General features: G+C 39.4%; 2 protein-coding genes across 6 annotated transcripts in view; one reads left to right on the top strand and one right to left on the bottom strand.

Moving 5' to 3' along the window:
- Nucleotides 1–4,094: 4,094 nt before the first annotated feature.
- Nucleotides 4,095–13,422, bottom strand: LOC112650182 (uncharacterized). The gene is made up of 7 exons (XM_035696693.2): nucleotides 13,351–13,422; nucleotides 10,863–10,967; nucleotides 10,326–10,532; nucleotides 9,436–9,603; nucleotides 8,514–8,615; nucleotides 6,958–7,109; nucleotides 4,095–4,886 (listed from the first exon to the last, which is right to left on the bottom strand). The coding sequence occupies exons 1-6, from the start codon at nucleotides 13,420–13,422 to the stop codon at nucleotides 6,981–6,983; spliced, it is 783 nt and encodes a 260-aa protein (XP_035552586.1). The 3' UTR covers nucleotides 4,095–4,886; nucleotides 6,958–6,980.
- The window catches only part of C9orf72 (C9orf72-SMCR8 complex subunit), a 24,127-nt gene continuing 14,160 nt past the window's right edge, over nucleotides 9,984–19,950 (top strand). Inside the window, exons 1-5 of one of the 5 annotated variants that reach the window (XM_035696897.2) lie at nucleotides 9,994–10,074; nucleotides 10,613–11,339; nucleotides 11,998–12,195; nucleotides 14,836–15,323; nucleotides 16,434–16,493. In XM_035696897.2, the coding sequence (XP_035552790.2) occupies nucleotides 14,880–15,323; nucleotides 16,434–16,493 (504 nt within the window). In that variant the 5' untranslated portion in view covers nucleotides 9,994–10,074; nucleotides 10,613–11,339; nucleotides 11,998–12,195; nucleotides 14,836–14,879. Of the gene's footprint in view, nucleotides 10,075–10,612; nucleotides 11,340–11,379; nucleotides 11,908–11,997; nucleotides 12,196–14,835; nucleotides 15,324–16,433; nucleotides 16,494–19,950 lie in introns of those variants that run through there. The other 4 variants (XM_049116203.1, XM_025432324.3, XM_025432325.3 and 1 more) reach the window with 4 other exon arrangements.

Genomic DNA, 19,950 nt, shown 5'->3' with positions numbered 1-19,950 from the left:
TAAATAAATAAAATCTTAAAAAAAAAAAGAGAGAGAGAGAGAGATAACTATCAACACTGCAAAACAATGCTAAATAAATACCAAAGAAAAAATGTTCTAGATTGGACCAGGGAAAAGTGCTATTGACCAAACTGGTCCAGAAAGCTTCAAAGGAAGTAAAACTCGAAATGGGTCTCTGGGATCATGTAAATTAAATCTTTTTCGCAAAAGTTCTTCTGTAGGAAAAGCTTTTTTTCAGAACCACTCTGATTATACTGATTTTTCTGAAGTGGGGGTGGGAGGGATGAGGTGGTAAGAAGGACATGCCCCATCATTTCCACTCAATCATCAAAAAGGGAAGAACACTGCAAAATTACTTCTTCCTGGTCATTCTAGTCCTTCCTCAAAATCAGTACACAGAAATAAGAGTTGGATTGAAACTTAAAATTTAAAAAGTCTCAGTTCTTCATTTCATCCCTTTCTGAATTAAAATTTTGCATCAGTATATATACACAATGGAATATTACTCGGCCATCAGGAAGGATGAATGCCTACCATTTACACTGACATGGATGGAACTGGAGGGTATTATGCTGAGTGAAATAAGTCAATCAGAGAAAGACAATTATCATATGGTTTATTCATATGTGGAATATAAGAAATAGTGAAAGGGACCATAAAGGAAGGGGGGAAACTGAGTGGGGAAAAATTAGAAAGGAAGACAAACCATGAGAGACTCCTAACTCTAGGAAACAAAGGGTTGCAGAAGGGGAGGTGGGTGGGGGGATGGGGTGACTGGGTGACAGACATTAAGGAGGGTACCTGATGAGATGAGCACTGGGTATTATACTATATGTTGGCAAACTGAATTTAAATAAAAATTTTAAAATAGTAATAAAATAAAATAAAATTTTACATCATCTCAGGAAGCTTTTCTCTTCCACATTTTCACTGCACAGGTTGGCCAGAATCAAGAGAGGAATTATAAGTTTCTGTTCCTGTCCTACACTACAAAGGGGTTTCACTTGGTAAATGCTCTTCCAGTTGCAGCAATTAAAAGAGGGAACACAACCTTGAAGAAGTCATTTGTCAAGACTCTCAGGATTGTACTGTCCATCTATTACCTGAATGGCTCCTTTGGCACAGCTTAGCTCAGCCCTGAATGCTTGCTTCCCAGAAGGGGATCTTTCACCACTGTCATCTTGATACAACTCTTTCAGAAGTTCTTATGTTGAGGTGGAAAATCTATTTTCAACCCACTGGGTTTACTGCTAGCCTCAGAACTCTACAGACAAGGCAAACTCATCTCATAGAAATTAAACTAGTCACTCCAGAAGAATCACCCTCCTTGCATTAGTTTGGAGTCAGGGTATGGGGTGGGATAGGGAAGGGGAGTAAATAATATTTTGTTGTTATTTGGTGCTTTTTTTTTTAAAAGATTTTATTTATTTATTTGAGAGAGAGTGAGAGCCCGAAAGATCACAGAGGGAGAGGGAGAAGAAGAAGCAGACTCACCCGTGAGAGGATGGCTAGATCCGGAGCTTGATCCCAGGATCCTGAGATCATCAAGACCTGAGCTGAAGGCACAGGCTTAACTAACTGAGCTACCAAGGTGCCTACTGCTATTTGGTTCTAAACAAGCCCTTATTGGGTTTGTACTGAAATTAATTAGGTAACAATGTTTTAATTAATTGCAAAATAGAAATATTACAACATATTATGTTGAATATACTAGTCATCTAGTAGACCAAATTCATTTGAAAAATAACATTTTCAGAAGTGCATCTTAAATGCAAAATAAGTAGAATAATTGTCTTCAAAGCACTTACTCTGAAGAACTTCAAAATGTAGCTCCTGTTTTTGTAGGTCCAAGGTGCTCAAAGAAACAATTCAGAAGTGATATTCAAGAGACAAGCCTACTTCTCTCCCACAAGAATTATGGCCACAAAGAAATGAGGTCTTTGAACACATTCCTGGAGAATAAGACTCATTTTGAATAAAGTGCTATCACCTAAGTTAGTAACACCCCAAGCAAGTTTTATGGCTCTCTAAGGAAAGAATTAGCCTACTCATTTGGGAATTTAGTGGTGTTTGGAATGCAGAAAGTGACAATGAGGTTGGAAATGGATGGGCTTTGGGGCTTGTTCTGCTATATAAATAATAATGAACCCTTTCCAACAAGAAGTAATGTGAAATGAAAAAAATCTGTCCCTAGAGTATAAAATTACCTCATAAACCAATTTGCATTTCTCCACTCCAAGCATATTTTCTGGGAGTTCTACTTAGAGACAGAAAGCTGCTGAATGATAATTAATTTTAACAAGCACTTGACAGACTGAGCTGGACAGTACACAAGCTGCCCTAGAGCAAGTATGAATTTGAACTATACTTTTTATGTCCCCCCCCCCCCAATACACAATTCTTTTATTTAGGCATGAAAATGATCAGGACTTTAACTTTGTTCTTTCTTTTTTTTTTTTTTTTTATTTGGATTTTTCTTTCTTTTAATTCAACTTCAATACACAGGCAGTTTGTAAACACCGTTAAGAAATGTGGGAGATAATTGGATCTTGGTGTAGCAACACCAGAAGGGTATTAGGTATTTGCTGTTCATCAAAGGGACCGTTTGTTTTTCTTTTCTTCTTACCCCTGTGTTCGGAAAAGAAATGTGCACATCTCCTGACTGGTAATGTGTAGTTCATTAGTGGAAAAAGTGCTTGAGAATTAGATCTTTATGTCATTTCCCATGCAGTATTTTCATTCTTTCTTAAAGCACTATTTATTTAAAGCAAGTGATAGTCTTGAGATGTGATCAGCCATATTCCAGCACTATTTCTCTTTTATATCCCTACCCATGGAATACGGGCAAGCAAATAATGAGTTATTTCTGAAAAGGAAAATAAATTTTGAGAGAGCTAGTATTACTATTTGATAGTAATAACTTACCTCTCATCTATCCATCTAGTTTATTGTTCTATACTAAATTATCTATGCATGTCTATAGGTTTATAACTTATATGAAAAAGTGCAAAATCTTAATTATGGAAAAAAGACATTCTGCAATTTCTCAGGCAAGCTACTAAAAAGATGAATACCTCTCTACATATTTTCAGATGGAAAACAATGACAGATAATCCATCCCTCTTACATTTTTGAAAACAGACTTACTATTTGTGATTCAGTTGCTTCTTCTCACAAAGAGAACTAATGAACCTTCATGATTAATAACTCATCAAGTTCCACTACTTCTATAAAGGCAATACTTTTTTATTTTTCATAATCAAATTTAAACTCATAGTTAATGCAATGGGTAAAATTACAGATTAAAAATAACGTGTCTGGATTTCTTGTCCTCTTCCTTTGGAAGTATATGAAATGCTTACTCTAAAAATTTTGACGCTTACGTGGCCTGTTACTTTTTGTCACCTACAAACACAGTAACATTCAAACTAAGCTTTTCCTTATCAGGATCACTCTTGATGATGTGCCACACCTGGAGCTTAGCAAAATTCTGCAAAGTCAAATCTCTGCAAATCTCACATAAGGCACCATGCCTAGAGGTAAGGGGCACACAGGTGAGTAAGACAAAGCTCTTAGGAAAGAGGACATAGATTATATTTACTTTATGCTGATTAGTGAGGACATAGATTATATTTACTTTATGTTGATAAAGAGGAAAGAATTCTCATCTGGTTGCTAGCATACAAAGGTGTTATAGATCTGCCCCAAACTAAAGGTATGACCTTGAGAAAGCTTCCTGTTCTTGCTTTGTCAAGCTCTCCTTCATCTGTAAACTAAGGATTAGGATTAGCTTTATTCAGCAAACACCAACTGAGCATCTACCATGTGATAACAGTGGTTAACTCTAATGAGCAATTACCATGAAGCAGGTACCAGAGTAAACATGTTATGTGCATTATCATTTAATCCTCAAAGCAATCCCATTTTCAAGAGGAGGAGATTGAAGCTCAAAGATGTTAAGTAACCTGCCTAAGGATACCAAGTAGCTAAGCCAGGATTCAAACCTAAGGTTAGCCAGACTCCAAAGCCGATGCCCTTAACAGTGCAACATATTGTTGCCACCATCTCTAGTAGTTTATTTCTTTATTGTTAAATTATTTTAAGATTTATTTATTTATTTATTTATTTATTCATGAGAGACAGAAAGATTGAGGCAGAGACATAGGCAGAGTGAGAAGCAGGCTCCCTGCAGGGAGCCCAATGTGGGACTCGATCTCTGGACCCCAGGATCACGCCACAAGCTGAAAGCAGACATTCAACCACTGAGCCACCCAAGTGTCCCGTTAAGTTTTTATCTTAAACCCAGTGTAGTTACCACATAGTGTTTCAGGTGTACAATACAGTAATTCAACAATTCTATACATTACTCAGTGCTCATCATGATAAGTGTGCGGAGATTCTAATTTCAATATTATTTGATGAATATTACCCTAAAATTGTAAAATGTAAATACAAAGAATTTGACTTTTATATTAATAGCAGAGGGGTGGAGGTGAAGGGTACGCAAAGAATGTCAACTGATTCCAACCATGGAAATCCAAGGACACTTCCTGGAGGTGACAACATGTGGCTGCAGTTAATGAGATTTCCTCAGACAGAATTGGAGGGGTAAGGGTATTCCAGGCCGAGAGAACTAGGTGAGTGGTAACAAATCAGTAAACACTCATGGACTGCAAGAAATTAGTGGAAAGGGCATTAAGAATGGGGCCTTGAGGGCAGCCCGGGTGGCTCAGCGGTTTGGTGCCACCTTCGGCCCAGGGCCTGATCCTGGAGACCCGGGATCCAATCCCACGGTGGGCTCCCTGCATGGAGCCTGCTTCTCCCTCTGCCTGTGTCTCTGCCTCTCTCTCTCTCTCTCTGTCTCTCATTAGTGGATGAATAAAAATCTAAAAAAAAAAAAAGAATGCGGCCTTGAAAATGCAGCTAGAGCCAGATTGTGGCAAACGTTTAGTCAGGCTAAGGACCCTAGAAACATGGGAAATAGGCAGGTACTAAAAGTTGTACATGAGAATGAAATGATTAGTACTTTTTTTGGGGGGGGCTTATTTCTTTGTATTGTTGTTTTTAATTATTTACGATAAGAACAGTTAGCAAGGCTGCCAAACACAAGATGAACATACAAAACTAGTGATACTACACACTAGCAACAAATAATTTAAGATGTCATTTTCAGAAGAAGCATTTTTTTTATTAGCAACAATTAAAATATAACTTGGGACAAATCTCAAAAAATATGTGAAGTATCTTTTCTACAAAAATTATAAAACCTAATTAAAGAATATATGAGAAGTTGTAAGTAGAGAGATATGCCATCCTTATAGCAGAAAGGCCATAAATGTGATAGGGGCCAGTTCAATGTGATAGAGGCCAGTTGGTCCTTATACTCACATGGAAAAGAAAGGGTCAATTTTGTTAAGATAATTTTGAAGCAAACAGAGCACAGAGATGTCAAAACCCCACAGATGTCAGATTAAGAGGTACAAATTTTCAGTTATAAAGCAAGTAAGCCACAGAGATGAAAAGTACAGCATACGGAATATAGTCATTAACACTGTAATAACCATGTATGATGACTACACTTATCACGATCAGCAACAAATACTACACAGAATGTCTAATCACTATATTGTACTCCTAAAACTAACATTGTATGTCAACCATAATTCAATAAAAAAAAAAAAAACCCAGATGTCAAACATTTTAAAACTGAGTGACCTGAGATTGCCCCATGGATAGTTAAGGTTTTCTATTTCTTTTTTATGTTAAAGAAACAGTGTGGTGAAGAGGTAGGAAAGATGACACTGGTGACAAAAAAGACATGAACTCCTCACCCACTTTAAATCAAAGTGACCCTGAACCTTCAACACAGTGACTCTGACTCATAAAGTCAAAGCTATTTTCAAATGACAGGAGCCTGGCCTAAGGGTAACAGTTCTAAGTAGTTGAAATGAAGTTTCCATCAGCCAGCTGGCATGTACTAATCATCTGATATGTGCCCAAAACAAAGGAGTTAGAAGATGAAATTGTAAGCACACTGTCCTGGGTTTCAAACAGCCCGTGACAAAGTTGAGAGGCAGAAGTCACACATGAAATAAATAAAGAAACTACTTTTAAAAGCAACATACTAGTAAGTGTGGTAAAGTACAAGTATAAACAAGAAAATGCTGAGAGCTGCAAGTCAGGGTAACCGAAGGCAGTCGGGCTCTGGGCCACATTCCGAAATGGGCCTGGGAAGTGTATGGCTATAGAAGGAGTCAGAATGCTTGAAAGCTGCCAGTCATTTGCCACTGGTCCACTGTCACTCAGGCATTATAGCAGGACAGCAGCAAAACTATCACTCCGCACTACCCACTGCATCTGAATTCCATCAGATTATGGCAACCTTATCAGGATGTCTAATGATCTCGTCTAAGATTTAAGAAATTGGTAGGCTTGTCTTCCTACTTGTTCTCCTTCTTGCTGTGCATCTTATGATGCTGCAATTAACTAGGGATTTCTTCTCCCTCAGGACTCTTTATCTGGGACCTTAGATCATTCACAGCTGTGGTTTGTGAGGTACAGAGCACCAGCATGGAGGAAGGAACAGAGGTGAATACCTGGTGGAGGATGTGATTCCTCTCATTGAGAAGCTTATTGTTTATAGAATGGTGAGTCTCAGAAGGACCTGAAAATATACATGAGACCCTAATGTTCACTCACAGGGGTGTTGTCCACCTTGCTCATCATTAGAACAGACGTGGACCTACCAGAGCTTTCTAAACCATTTATACCACACTGTTTCACGGAACTAACTTAATATATCCAGTAACCAAGGTTCCAACTGCAAGTACCTCAGTTGGTTGTTGGCTCATTCATATTTCAACCAAAAGCTAATATATCATAAAGTGCATATTGATAAGTCTGCAATGATTAAGGCAAGCACATAAAATCTCATTACTTAAAAGAAATGAAACTCACCGTGGTGTCCATAGCAATATTCCTCATCCGTGTCCAAACATCAGATAGTTCACATGCCAGTCACAGTTAAATCTAATTTGCTGTAATCCTGATAAATCGGAGGTAATCAACAAGTCCTCAACTCCAGCTCTGAAGTAACACAGAAGACATTTCTGAAATACATTAATAAAGAGAGGATGGGGAGAAGGCTTCCTGACAATAACTGACATTTGTTATGTACCAATAATCTTCCTTCGGTTCTGGTATTCTACTTATTAGAATTATAAATATGTACACAGTTTAAAAGAGATTTATCTGATGTTTGTTATTTCTTCTGTTATCCTTGCATGGTTACTAAAATTGAAATAAGAGCCACCATTTCTTGAAAGTGCTGTGCTAAATCCTTAGCTTACTTAATCTCAGCTCAGGTTCATAACAACCCCATGAGAAATTATTCTACTTGCCACTTTGTAGCTAAGGAAACTGAGGCAAGAGAAGTCACATGCTGCCTGAAGTCCCACAAATAATCAAAGGCAAAGACAATACTTATACTAGTTCTGATTCCAGAGTCCAACCACCTGCTTTGCTTCTCCCTTTGTTGTAGAGAGTTTTTACGTGATTGTTCATTAATCACATATGGACTGGTGGATAGTTCAAAAATTTCTAGAGTCTTGGGATATTCTGGTTGGTTATGGAGGACTAAAACTCTTGCTTGAAGAAATATTTCAAGAGCAAAACCTATTTTCACTAGATGGCATAGTTATTTGAAGTGGTTTACTTGGGCTGATTGACAGTTTGGAAGAGATAAGGATTAAAACCCTCCCAAATCATACTTTGGTGCTGCCAGTGTGGATCACATTACTATGTACTTAGTTAGTATCATTTTCTCCTTGGTTCCCTGAAGAAAGGGTATCTGTCCTATTTTACACCTCCAAATGTAAAATTTTATAACCTACAAGTACGATGGATCACAGTACTAAGTCATAATTACTTTTTCCCTATCAATTTTTTTGCTTCAATCCACTAAAAGACATAGAAGCTACTGTTACACAATGCCTAAATAATTGTTGATTATTGATGTGATTAGATCAATTAGATGTGAGGGGGAAAATTCACATTCACTAGCCACAAAGCATCCCATGTACAGAGCCATTTTAATTATATATCTTGGGCAGCCCTGGTGGCTCAGCGGTTTAGCGCCGTCTTCAGCTCAGGGCCTGATCCTGGAGACCTGGGATCGAATTCTGCATCGGGCTCCCTGCATGGAGCCTGCTTCTCCCTCTGCTTGTGTCTCTGCCTCTCTCTCTCTCTCTCTGTCTCTCACTAATAAAATCTTTAATATATATATATAAAATTATTTCTCATGGTCATGCAGAATTTAGAAAGCACAGTTGTCCTAAAGTTGATATTGCACAAAACCCAAACCTGTTGTAGACAAGGGAAATTATTTTGTATATAGGCAATATTTTGAAGTTCGAAAAACTGATTTGGTACCATATTCCTTTCCCAAGCACTTAATCTGAATCTCAATTTTACTCTAAACTGCATTCGTTAGTATTATCCCCTATAGGTGTTACCTGAGAAAGAGCTGTCATCAACTTAGTACCACCAGCCTGGTGTGTGTACCAGGTCTCAGTGAGCTCTGAAACTGCACAAAGCTGGATGACGACACCTATACCCTAAAGATGTGAGAATTAAACACAATTCTTTTTTTAAAGATTTTATTTATTTATACATGAGAGACAGAGAGAGAGACACACACACACACACAGGCAGAGGGAGAAGCAGGTTGCACACGGGGAGCCCGTCGTGGGACTCCATCCTGGGTCTCCAGGATCAGGCCCTGGGCTGAAGGCGGCGCTAACCCGCTGGGCCACCCGGGCTGCCCTAAACACAATTTTTTATCTAGACTAAGGAGCACAGCACCAGACACACAACAGGAACTAGATAAATGGTAGTTATTTTGGTGCTATGAGCATCGAGTAGTGACTGGGCAAGAGGTCGGATTCTGCAGAGGGTATAGGCTTGAGGGACTCCTTTGTATTCCTTTTCTTCCTCACTGCATGATAAAGATGTGCTGTAGGATCCTTAAAGATGAAAAATGTTAACTGCCATTTATCTATCTGTAGCACGAATACATACAATTGCAGCCCCAAAGCCTAATTAACTCAAGGTTTAAAAATGAATCCTACAGCACATCCAATGGAATGGCAAAATACTTTACCAAAGGGTTTAAAAACCCCAACTCGTCCACATTGTGCAACCAGAAAAAAAAAAAAAAATGACGTTTAAAAGTGTGAAAATCGAGCTTAAGAAAATGCTTACATGTAAAGAAGACAAACTTGTGGTGACTACGTATTGTGTAAAAAGGAAATTACCTAACCGGACTCGGGGTGTAGTCACAGCGCACTTAATTGTGCCATAAGAAAAAATAAATGCATTAATGCAGCACACACTTGGTGGGTTCCCGTTACCTGACAACCACTCCCAACTACCCACCGGGCTTCCTGGGAGCCCAGCAGCCTCGCGCACTAAAGACAACACGGCCGACACCTGCCGACACCTCGCTCCGCATCTTCCCGACGCACGCCGCGGAGCAGTCCCCGCCGCCCCTCTCACGGAGCTCGCGCGTTCACGTAATCGCAAATCGAAAACTCCAGGACGTACCTACGGCGTCCCACGAGGAAACGAAAAATTAAGCAGCAACTTCTTCCGCCCACGTAAAAGATGGCGCTTGAGGCGTCACCCCCCCCCCTCCCTGCTGCCCGGTTCCTTCCCTTTCGGGGGCGGGGTCCAGAGTGAGCAGGAGGCGTGTGCTTAGGAGGTGTGTGCTTTTGTTTTCTTCACGCTTCCTCCCCTGCCCTTGCTCTCACGGTATTCGCCGAAGGTGATGGGCGAAAGAGTGGGTAAAAGAGATGCACCAGGCGGGACACCACGGGGGCGTGAAGCGCAGCCGGGGTCGGGAGGCGCGAGAGGGGCCGGGCCGGGGGGCGGGGCCGGGCCGGGGGCGGGGGCCGGGCCGGGGGCGGGGCCGGGGGCGGGGCCGGGCCTGGGGGCGGGGCCGGGGCGGGGCGGCGGCCGGGCTGCGGTTGCGGTCCCTGCGCCCGCGGCGGCTGAGTCGCAGGAGGTGGCGAGTGGGTGAGTGAGGAGCCGGCGGGCGGGCGGGCGACTGCCCGGGGTCCGGGTCAGGGGCCGCGCGGGGGCGGCGGCGGCGGTTCTCCCGGGGGCGCGGCTCGTCCTCCCAGACCCAAACCCGGCGTCGGGTTTTCCAGCCGGTGGCCAGTGGAGGCGCCTCCATCCGGGCCCCCGGCTCCCCGGGCGGCGGCGGCGGCGGCGGCGGCGGCGGCGGCGGCGGCGGCGACGACGGGGCGGGGGGCCGGGCCTCTGGCCTCCTTCCCGCCCGCAGGCCGCGCGCCGGCCGCTCCCCGGGACCCGGTGTGCGACCCAGAGGGACCCGTCGTGCGCTCGGCGCCGCGGCTTCGCGGGAAAGCGCCTCGGGCGCGGAGAGGCCTGGCTGTGGGGAAGGCCAGAGGGCGGGCGGCGCGCGGAGAACCCCAAGTCCGGGCCGGGGAGGCGGGAAAGCGGGGTGGGGTGGCCTGGGGGAGGGAGAGGACACGCAAGGGCACACAGGTTCAGTGCGAGTTTCCAAAGGTTGCCGATTCCCTGTCCATTTGAGGAGCCGCTCTGGACGTTGTGTGCTCCCGCTGTGTGGATCGCGGCGTGCTTGCTTCCCAGCGCCGAGGTTACACAGGCTCGCTCAGGGGAAGTGTGACCACTGCGACCTGAGCATCGCGGCTGATGGTATCTCTGCAGAAAGACGTGCACTGATTACGTGTCTGCTATGCCCACACGGGACCGGAGTCACCCCCTACTCCGCCAGGCTGCTGTATCCAGGAGACTGACTGGTAGGGAGGTCATGCACTTGCCCGAGAGATGGCCCCTTCGGAGACAAAGAGAATGCCTGGCCCTAGACTAGCCGCAGTGGTGTGGCCAGTGGGTAAATTCCGATTCAGACCGTTCCCGTCCGTCACCTGTGATGAAAAGCAACACATCTGGCTTTACGTTCAATCTGTACTTTTAATTCGAAAAATTCGGTTTGATACCATCTTTCTCACACTTTAGAAAACTTTTAACGTAATGGGAACCTTACAGATGCGAGAAAATGGAAGATTAATCACATGGAGTCAGGATACTTGGAATATAGATGGTGTTGTGTGACAGATACCTTTGGCCAGCACCTCATCCAAACCCTACTGCTCTGGGAAAACCCTAAATCAGTTGGAAAACGCCCCATGACGACTGCTCTTTATACATCCAAAACAAAAACGAGAGAAATTCTAGACCGTATTGCGGGCTGATTGTGCACAGAGCAGCACCGACCTGCTCCAGGAAAGTTACATTAGGTGCTAAAGATTTTTTCCCCCCTCTTTATAAAGTTGATAAAATAGTCTCTATTTGGCTCTGTTAGCAGTCCAAAATTTGCTTTCGGAGAAAAAAGTAAAAACAAAAAACAATGAGGACTCCTGTCTTGCAAGCCTGCCCTTGGGCTCTATGTTAATTAAGTAGTTCTAAGGAGAACAGCCTATTATGTGAGAAACTTGGATCTGTGAGAGATAGCCAGACCTTGATGTAAACTTAATCTCCGAATCTTGCCGGATGAAAATTTAGAAAGTGTTGCAAACAGTCCAGTGTTGATAGTTCACTGTCGTTAAACTTGGCCTGGGCGTCATCTGTTTTTGGAAAGCGGGCTGGCTTAGGACCCTGCTGCTTTTAGGGCTTGGAGAAAATAAACAAAGCGTGGTTGGTTACTAGTGTGAGCCTTATGATGGTACAATTCTGAGTTACATACAACAGCAGTGGACCAATCAACTTTCTAAATACCACTGGGAGAAGAGATGGCTGATTTTTAGCAAAGGTTTAAGAAAAAGCAAAGCTTCCAACCTACTACTCTGCTAACAGTTTTAACAGATGGTAATTAATACAATCTTATGTCTGCATATGTTGGATTATTTTCAGAAAGTTTATCGGTACATCCTCATGAGCCCTATTCTTTGTTTACAGGAGTGGAAAGCCACCGTGTCACCCAATTTGGATCCTGGCTTCCCTCAAAAGACTCTTATGGCTAATGTTTGATAATCTTCTGGAGTAGCCAACTACATGTAGATGTATAGATAAAAAAGACTGTTGGTTTTCACCCAATTTTTTTTCAGCCACATTTACGTATATGGATTTTCCTCACCAAAGATGATGACTTTACGTGTTAGTAAAACTATTTTTACAGCTCTCCTAATTATACTTATCTGTAGCATTTCATTTCTCAAAATTATTAATTTTGGCAGGATTTTAAGCTAAACAATTCAACATGATTCTTGTCCTTTGTTTCCTTTCTAATGAGAATAGCGATGAGGCTATATGTAATTAATTGTCTGTAGTAGTTTAATTTTCACAATCAGGTAAAAATTTTCCTGTAATACAACCAGATTTTGCTCTGGGGCTCTGTTTGGCTTTAGGAAATGCTTTTATTTTCAGTGTAATGATGAAATGTTTGAGTTCAAATATTGTTGTTATGGTTATTCACCTTTTTATCCAAAAAGGAGGAACAAAAGGAAAATGTTACAATATAATTTTGTGGCTATGTGTTAACTCATCTCCTTGGCCCCCAATTTGCTGTTATTTATTTAATGATGACAATAGCATCATTACAGTTTGAATTCAAATTACATTCCTGTATTCTATCACTGTAAACTGTTTAAATTGTGTCTGAAACAGTGGATATTTTAAGTTAGCTAGGCAGTTTATGTCCAGGGTAGTCTTTTAAGACTTAAGTTGATAGAACACATTAAAAAGTGAATATTCCCTAAATGAACTACTAAACTAAAAAATACATATGTAAACTGCCTTTATGTTAAGTCATTTCCACACATGCATACTCTAAAGTGTTTTGCCAAGTTCTGTATACCTATTCTTGACATTCATGATAAAAGTGCTCATCTAATACTCTAAAAATAGAAGCCACTACTTTTCAGCAGCTTTTGAACTCTCTTGACAAGAGAGTACATTTAAGTAAATGAATTGTAGTTATAGATAAAATGTTACCTCCCAAAGCAATCCTTATGATGAATAGATTCCACAATTTTAGACTTGCTTCAATGTAATTGTTATGGTTCTTTTCACTCTACGTCTTCCAATACACACATTCATTTTTTTTAAGATTTTATTTTTAAGTAATCTACACCCAACGTGGGGCTCAAACCCACAAGATGAAGAGTCACATGCTCCACTGACTGAGCCAGCCAGCTCTCAATTTTAATATTAGGCAAGAATTATTCATTTTACACTGATATCACAGAGTATTATACCTTTAAGGTGTTACATTTCAGTGGGTTAAGATATATAAGAGACTTTGATTCTTACCTGACTCTGTGACTTTGGGCTTTTCTCTGGGTCTGTTTTCTCAGTACATTGAAAGGCTTGACCAGTATCCATCCAGTCACTTTATTCTTTAAATGTTGTAAATAAACGAAGCTTTTTAGTTGAGCCATTTAGTATAGTATACAGACTCTCTGTAAGGAACTCAGTGTACTGCTACACAGCTTCCTTAAATTTAAGTAGCATATTAAATATATTTATAGTTATCTTGATGTTTCAGTATTATTTTAAACACTGGTATTGGGCTTTAATACCCTGATACCCAGAGAGCTTGTTGAGAATAACAGAACTGTTTGCTCATTTTTTGTTATGGTTCCAGCTGATTGTTTTTGCAGTCTTTTGTCTCTTTCTTTCTCTTTCTCTTTTTCTTTTATCTCCCACCCCATTTTTTTTTTAAGATTTTATTTTTTTTTTTTCATGAGAGAGAGACAGAGACATAGGTAGAGAGAGAAGCAGGCTCTCTGCAGGGAGCCCGATACAGGACTGGATCCCATGACCTGAGCCACAAGCAGATGCTCAACCACTGAGTCACCCAAGCGCCCCATTTATTCCCCACTTTTAACAGCTTTAAAGTGTTTCTACTAACAGGTGTCTTTACTAGTTTCCTAGGACTGCCATAACAAAGTACCACAAATTGGGTGAACAAAACAACAAAAATTTATTCTTTCACATTTTTGGAAGCTAGAAGTCCAAAATTAGATGTCTGTAGGGACATGCTCCTCTGAAGGCTATATAGGAAGAATCTTCCTTGCCTCTCAACTCATAGTAGTTTCCAGCAATCTTTGACTTTCCTTGGTTTGGAGCCATATCACTCCAGTTCCTACCTCTATGTTTACATAGCCCTGTTTCTCTTTGTACATGTGTCTCTAAATCTTTCTCATAAAGACACCAATCATTGGATTAGGATCCACCCAAATCCAGCATGACCCCATCTTAATTTGATTACACCTACTTTCAAATAAGGTCACATTCACAAATACAGGAGGTTAGGCCTTGAACCTGTATTTGGGGAGGTGGAAGACACAGTTCAACCCACAATGACTATCTGAGCCCTCCCTTTCCCATTTTGCTCCTCTTTTGTTGTGGTTTAGGAGCCAAATATCCAATCATTAGAATTGCACATAGACTGAAATCCTGGGAACAGTGAGGGTCTATTCTATGAGCTTTAGCATATGATATTTTATATTAATGTTCAAAGGCCCCTTTTTTGGAAGATTATTATTTTGGATTTTAAAGTGTATTCCCTGAATAAAGGTGACAAGTTACCATGTACCATAAGGTTCTCATCCTATTAGCAAGCATTTAATGTGCACCTGCCATGCTAGTCGAATGTCTATCCTAAGGGACGTGCTTCCAAATCTTTTTTTGCCTGAAGAAGGGAAACCACACAGTTCTAAAGTCATTTGAATTTCTGGTGTATTGCTTAAAAATTGCTGAACCTAATCATTGGTTTTGTATGTTATTGTTTAGATATCCTGGGACCATTTGGATAGTGTGGTAGTTGGGATGCAGTGATGTCGAATCTCTGTCCACCACCATCTCCAGCTGTTGCCAAGACAGAGATTGCTCTAAGTGGTGAATCACCTTTATTAGCAGCTACCTTTGCTTACTGGGACAATATTCTTGGTCCAAGAGTAAGACACATTTGGGCTCCAAAGACAGAACAGCTACTTCTCAGCGATGGAGAAATAACTTTCCTTGCCAACCACACCTTAAATGGAGAAATCCTCCGAAATGCAGAGAGTGGGGCTATAGATGTGAAGTTTTTTGTCTTGTCTGAAAAAGGAGTAATTATTGTTTCATTAATCTTTGATGGAAACTGGAATGGAGATAGGAGCACGTATGGTTTATCAATTATACTTCCACAGACAGAACTTAGCTTCTACCTTCCACTTCACAGAGTGTGTGTTGATAGATTAACACATATTATCAGGAAAGGAAGGATATGGATGCACAAGGTGAGTGGTTTTGGTACTTATTAATCATGCTAACCTAGCCATTAAAAGATTATCTTCTGTTATATCTAATTTTTAGAAATTATATAGAAGTAATTTCAAACAGTAGCTATTATTTGCATCTGCCCTGTTAGATAGTTCTAGTAGTCTAATGTCAGTGATCTTCATCATAACGCCTAAAGGTAGGAAAGGGTAGATCTATGTTACAAGTAAAAGCTAAAGGTTAGAGAAATTAAAAATATTGTAATAAGCTTTTAAAGTCTAGGTTTGTCTTGGGAACCTTTATAAAACTTTCTTTTTGCATTGCATGACCCTGTTTTTCACTTAATACTGTGTGTAGGTACAAGCAGTTCAAAACAAATGTTTCATAAGCAGTTGGCCATGTAGCCTTTGGTCTCCTTAACTTCTTTGCCAAGTTCTGAAATTTGTAAAATGAGGAGGTTGGACCAAATGGGTTCCAGGAGGTGTTCTTTTAGTTTTACAGATTGAGCCAGAGGAAATTGCTGTCATCCTCTAACTCCTATAGTTTAATATTTAGTGTTTTTTATATTTTCAGATACTTTTGACAGACCTGAAGAACAAATTTAACTCTCCTTTCTGCTTTGCAGTTTTGATACTAGTATGGAAGTCTGTTAAACTGTTATTAATTTTATAAGTTTTTACCAGATAGTAAAGAGAAATGGTATCTTTGAAAAGAAAGAGTGTTTTATTATGTTTACATATTATGTTTTATTTTATTATGTTTTATGTTTATGAACATCACTTACGGTCAGGAAGCCCCAGATATATATAACTTAATCTTACTTAATTTGAAAAGTACAAACCATTAGTTTCCTTTGTGAAACTGTGCAGATGTTACATTGACTGTTTTCTGATAAATTACCTTTTTTTTTAACTACAGAGAAAAAGATGTTTTTATCTTATTTTGTATTGTTTGTATGTAAGAGAATGGATTTGTTGGGTTAATTTCCTATACTCTCCCTTTTTTTTCTGCCCTAACGTGGAAAGTATTTTTCCCATGAACTGAATTACACAATACGTCAGCCAATTAACTGTACCATGAAAAATAAATATCAATTTTCTTTTAATTTTAATGAATTTTCTCTTGCTCAGGAAAGGCAAGAAAATGTGCAGAAAATAGTCTTAGAAGGCACAGAAAGAATGGAAGATCAGGTAAGATACAGAATACATACTATCAAACACCACCAAGCCCAGGGCATGCAGCTGTATAAGGCTGTGGGCTATTTTTCTTAAGTCCTTGAAGCCATACTGTTTTGAAAGGGTGGGTATGAAAATGAACAGAGTCTTTATGGAAATATATGGAATAAACTGGATGAAAATTTCCATATTAGACCTGAAGAGTTAAATAAGTGAAGAATAATAGCAATTTTGGTACCTTTTTTTTCTGTTTGCACAGAATAAGTTTTGAATAACTTGTTTATAGTAAAAATTTTAAGTTTTATATGAGATTGTCTTTAAGGTATTACTTCTCAAACATTTCCCCAGAAGTAGTTATAACATAGGGAAGTGAGTATACTCCTAGGGATATCTGGGGATACAGACACAGTTGTAAGCATAATATTTATTTGAAGTCTCATGTTGTATTTTTAAAACTCATGCAATTTATATCCTATTTTGTATCTATTTAGTGTTAGAGTTTGCCAGTGATACCCCTCACCTTCTGGTAATATGAAGTATTTAGGGAAATATGCCATGGTTATCCTACTGCTTTGAATATTCTTAGGGTGGAGGCACCGGCATTTGAGATGCATAATTGCATGGATATGGCTTCCCTTATGGAAGTTAAATGCAAACCATTTCAGTGCAGGGCAGAGATGTTCTGAAGAGGAATTTCCAAAGGAGAAGGGATTTTTTGCCTTTCCTCTCATTGCCTCTGGCCACTCTCAGTGTTCCTTCTGTTGAGTTCTAGTCTAAGGATGACTGAGTTGTTCTTACTCTGGTTCTCCTTTAGCATGCCTGAGACAAAATAATTTTTCTGGCGCCTGAGTGGCTCAGTTGGTTAATGTCTGCCTTGGGCTCAGGTCATGATCTCAGGGTCCTGAGATCACCCACCATTGGCTACTTCTCCCTCTGCCTGCCCCCACCCCCCACTACCCCCGCTTGTGCTCTCTGTCAGATAAATTTTAAAAATAAATTTAAATTAAAAATTTTTTTTAAAAATTTAAAAATCTGTAAATAATAACTGTTCTAAAAATTTGTGAATACATAGGGATTTGAACCAGGAAAATACAAAACTCTATAAAGTGACTTCCTTTACAAATTGTTATTATACCTGTATTTTTGTAAATAACTTTCCAGGCAAGAGGAGGTAATCCTGGGGAAAGGTCTAACACTTAAAAGAAAATGTTTCCCTTTACCCAGCAAAGCCTGGTTTTTACTTATTGGTCAATGAGCAGAGTGCCAAGCATTGGGGGGACTTTTACCAACCTCTAGATGTACCTGCTAATTATGGAGTAGTTAGTAGAGTTACCTCAAGATAAAGAAATTTAAGACCCAATAACATTCTGCATTTCCTGGGAATTTTTTTCTTTTTTTTTCTTTTTTTTTGGGGGGGGGGGATTTTTTTCAAACCAGAAACCTGTGCTTAAAATGTTTACCGCTATTCACTTTTAAGTTTTATTTCGGTTTTAAGGGCTCTTCTTGAAAATGTTAACCTCTTCTGTATATTTAGACCAACTGGAGGTTTTTAAAGGGGAAACATTCTCTTGCTAAGAAGTTCAAGTTACAGAAGTCACAAGAGGAAAAGAAACTTGAGGGATTTTCTTTTGAGTTTCTTCTGTTCAGTCTTGTAGGATTTTTTGTTGCTGTTAAGCTTTGAGGAGGTAATGATAAATTGTGATAAATATCTGAGATACAGTTTATGGCACTATATATATGCCTACATCTAAGGGAAGTTATTTTTCTGCAGTTATCCTTTCTGCATAGAAGCTGCCTGATAATTGAATCTTTACAAATCTCACATCATGTGCTTAAAATGACTTTATTTTGAACAAATAAACACTATTTGGGGATTTCACATTAGTCTGGAATTAATCACTGACTTCATTCAGTGCGAGTTTTGGATGCTTATAGCTATCATCTGATAAAATCACTCTACAAGGAAATCACTTTATAGCTAGTCATTATTCTTGTTGAATTGCAAATGTTGATTGAAACTGTAAACAAGCATTTTAAAACAGTGAGTGGTTATGTTTGGAGGTTACTACAGGATGAATTTTTTTAAATAATAAAACCTTCTATATGATACAAGGAGGCTTATGACTTAGCATAAGATTTCCATAGACAGCATCACATTTAAATTCCCAAGTTTCCAAAAAACTGGATATGATCACTCAGAAAATGACTCTGACTGAGATTTAAAGACATGTGAAAAATTTGAATAAAACAGTTTTATGAGAGATGAGTGAGGAAAAAAACTTGTTAGAATGTTTTTAATATGTAATTTTTAAAACATGTTTAGCTAAAAATTAACATACATATGTGACAATTTTATCTCTAAAAGTTTACATACTCAAGATGGTTCAAAAATTGGGGGACAAAAAAATTAAAAAAAAAAACAAAATTTAAAAAAATAAAAAAATTAAAAATAAAAAAAAATGGGGGACAGGGGTGATGGTCCTACTGCTTTGAATATTCTTAGGGTATAGGCATGGTCATCCATCTTTGAGATACTCTACGTTTGTGATGTACTATACTGAGTTTTCAGTTTCATTCTAGAAACTACAAATTTCAAAATTACATTTTTGATGTCTGTTTTATTGACTTCTTAAAACATATGTGGTATTTTGATTTTCATTTGGGTACTAAACCTTACTGTGAATCTACAAGGTGGGTTTTGAGTCAAACTTGACTACTAAGTTGTTTGCTGACTATTTCTCAAGTCTTATGGCTGATTTTCCTCATTTTAAATATAAAATGCATCAATGACCTTTAATTAACAAGTTTTTCATATCTCAAATAAATATCAAAGGAAATCCTTTCTAAATTTGGTGTGTAATTTAATTATTGCATGTAACAGTAGATGATAAGCCAATGATTCCACTCTGACTAAAGAAAATCATTCCTGGAAGAATGAAAATGAGTTTTAAATAATATGTACATCCTTTAGAAACATTCTGGAGGAATAGACATGTTTGGGGCTGTGTTTTAACAAGTTATTGAGTATTTCTTTCAAAGGATGTCATTCCTTGCTTTCAGTTCTTAGTTTGCCCCATTTATCCTATACAGGATTTCCCTGCTAACCAAAAGTAGAGTATTCCTATAAAATCTTTCATACACTGAAATGGCCATGAAGTATAGAAGCAATTATAATTAATTTGTATGGAAAAGTTTTTGAGTGTTCCCAGACCCAAAAAATAACCTCTCTTAAGCATCTCTGTCTGATATCTGAAAACACAGTCTACTAAGGGGTGCACAAAATAAATCAAGATAAAGCACAAATGCTCATAGACACAGTCCAAAGCTAAGGTGGCTTGATGCTAAGATGCTGAGTGGAGTTCCGGGGGGGCTCACGGGGCAGGAGCCTGGCTGGGCTAGTCTGGTGCTCAGAGTATGTGCCACCTCCTACAATGGCTCATTCAAAACAAATGCTCAATGCTGTTTTAGCATT

This window comes from Canis lupus, chromosome 11 (assembly GCF_003254725.2).
Source record: "Canis lupus dingo isolate Sandy chromosome 11, ASM325472v2, whole genome shotgun sequence".
NCBI classification, from domain to species: domain Eukaryota; kingdom Metazoa; phylum Chordata; class Mammalia; order Carnivora; family Canidae; genus Canis; species Canis lupus.
This window is presented reverse-complemented; position numbering and strand designations above follow the sequence as displayed.

Bases quoted from the DNA above. Each gene is read 5' to 3' on its own strand.
- LOC112650182 (XM_035696693.2), bottom strand. From the start codon at position 13,422: ATGGATACTGGTCAAGCCTTTCAATGTACTGAGAAAACAGACCCAGAG. The intron at 10,533-10,862 runs GCAAGTGCATGA...TCCCTCCCCCAG, and splicing joins CCGAAGGGGCCATCTCTCGG to GCCACCCCACCCCGCTTTCC. The intron at 8,616-9,435 runs GTGGGTAGTTGG...TCACATCTTTAG, and splicing joins CTGGGCTCCCAGGAAGCCCG to GGTATAGGTGTCGTCATCCA.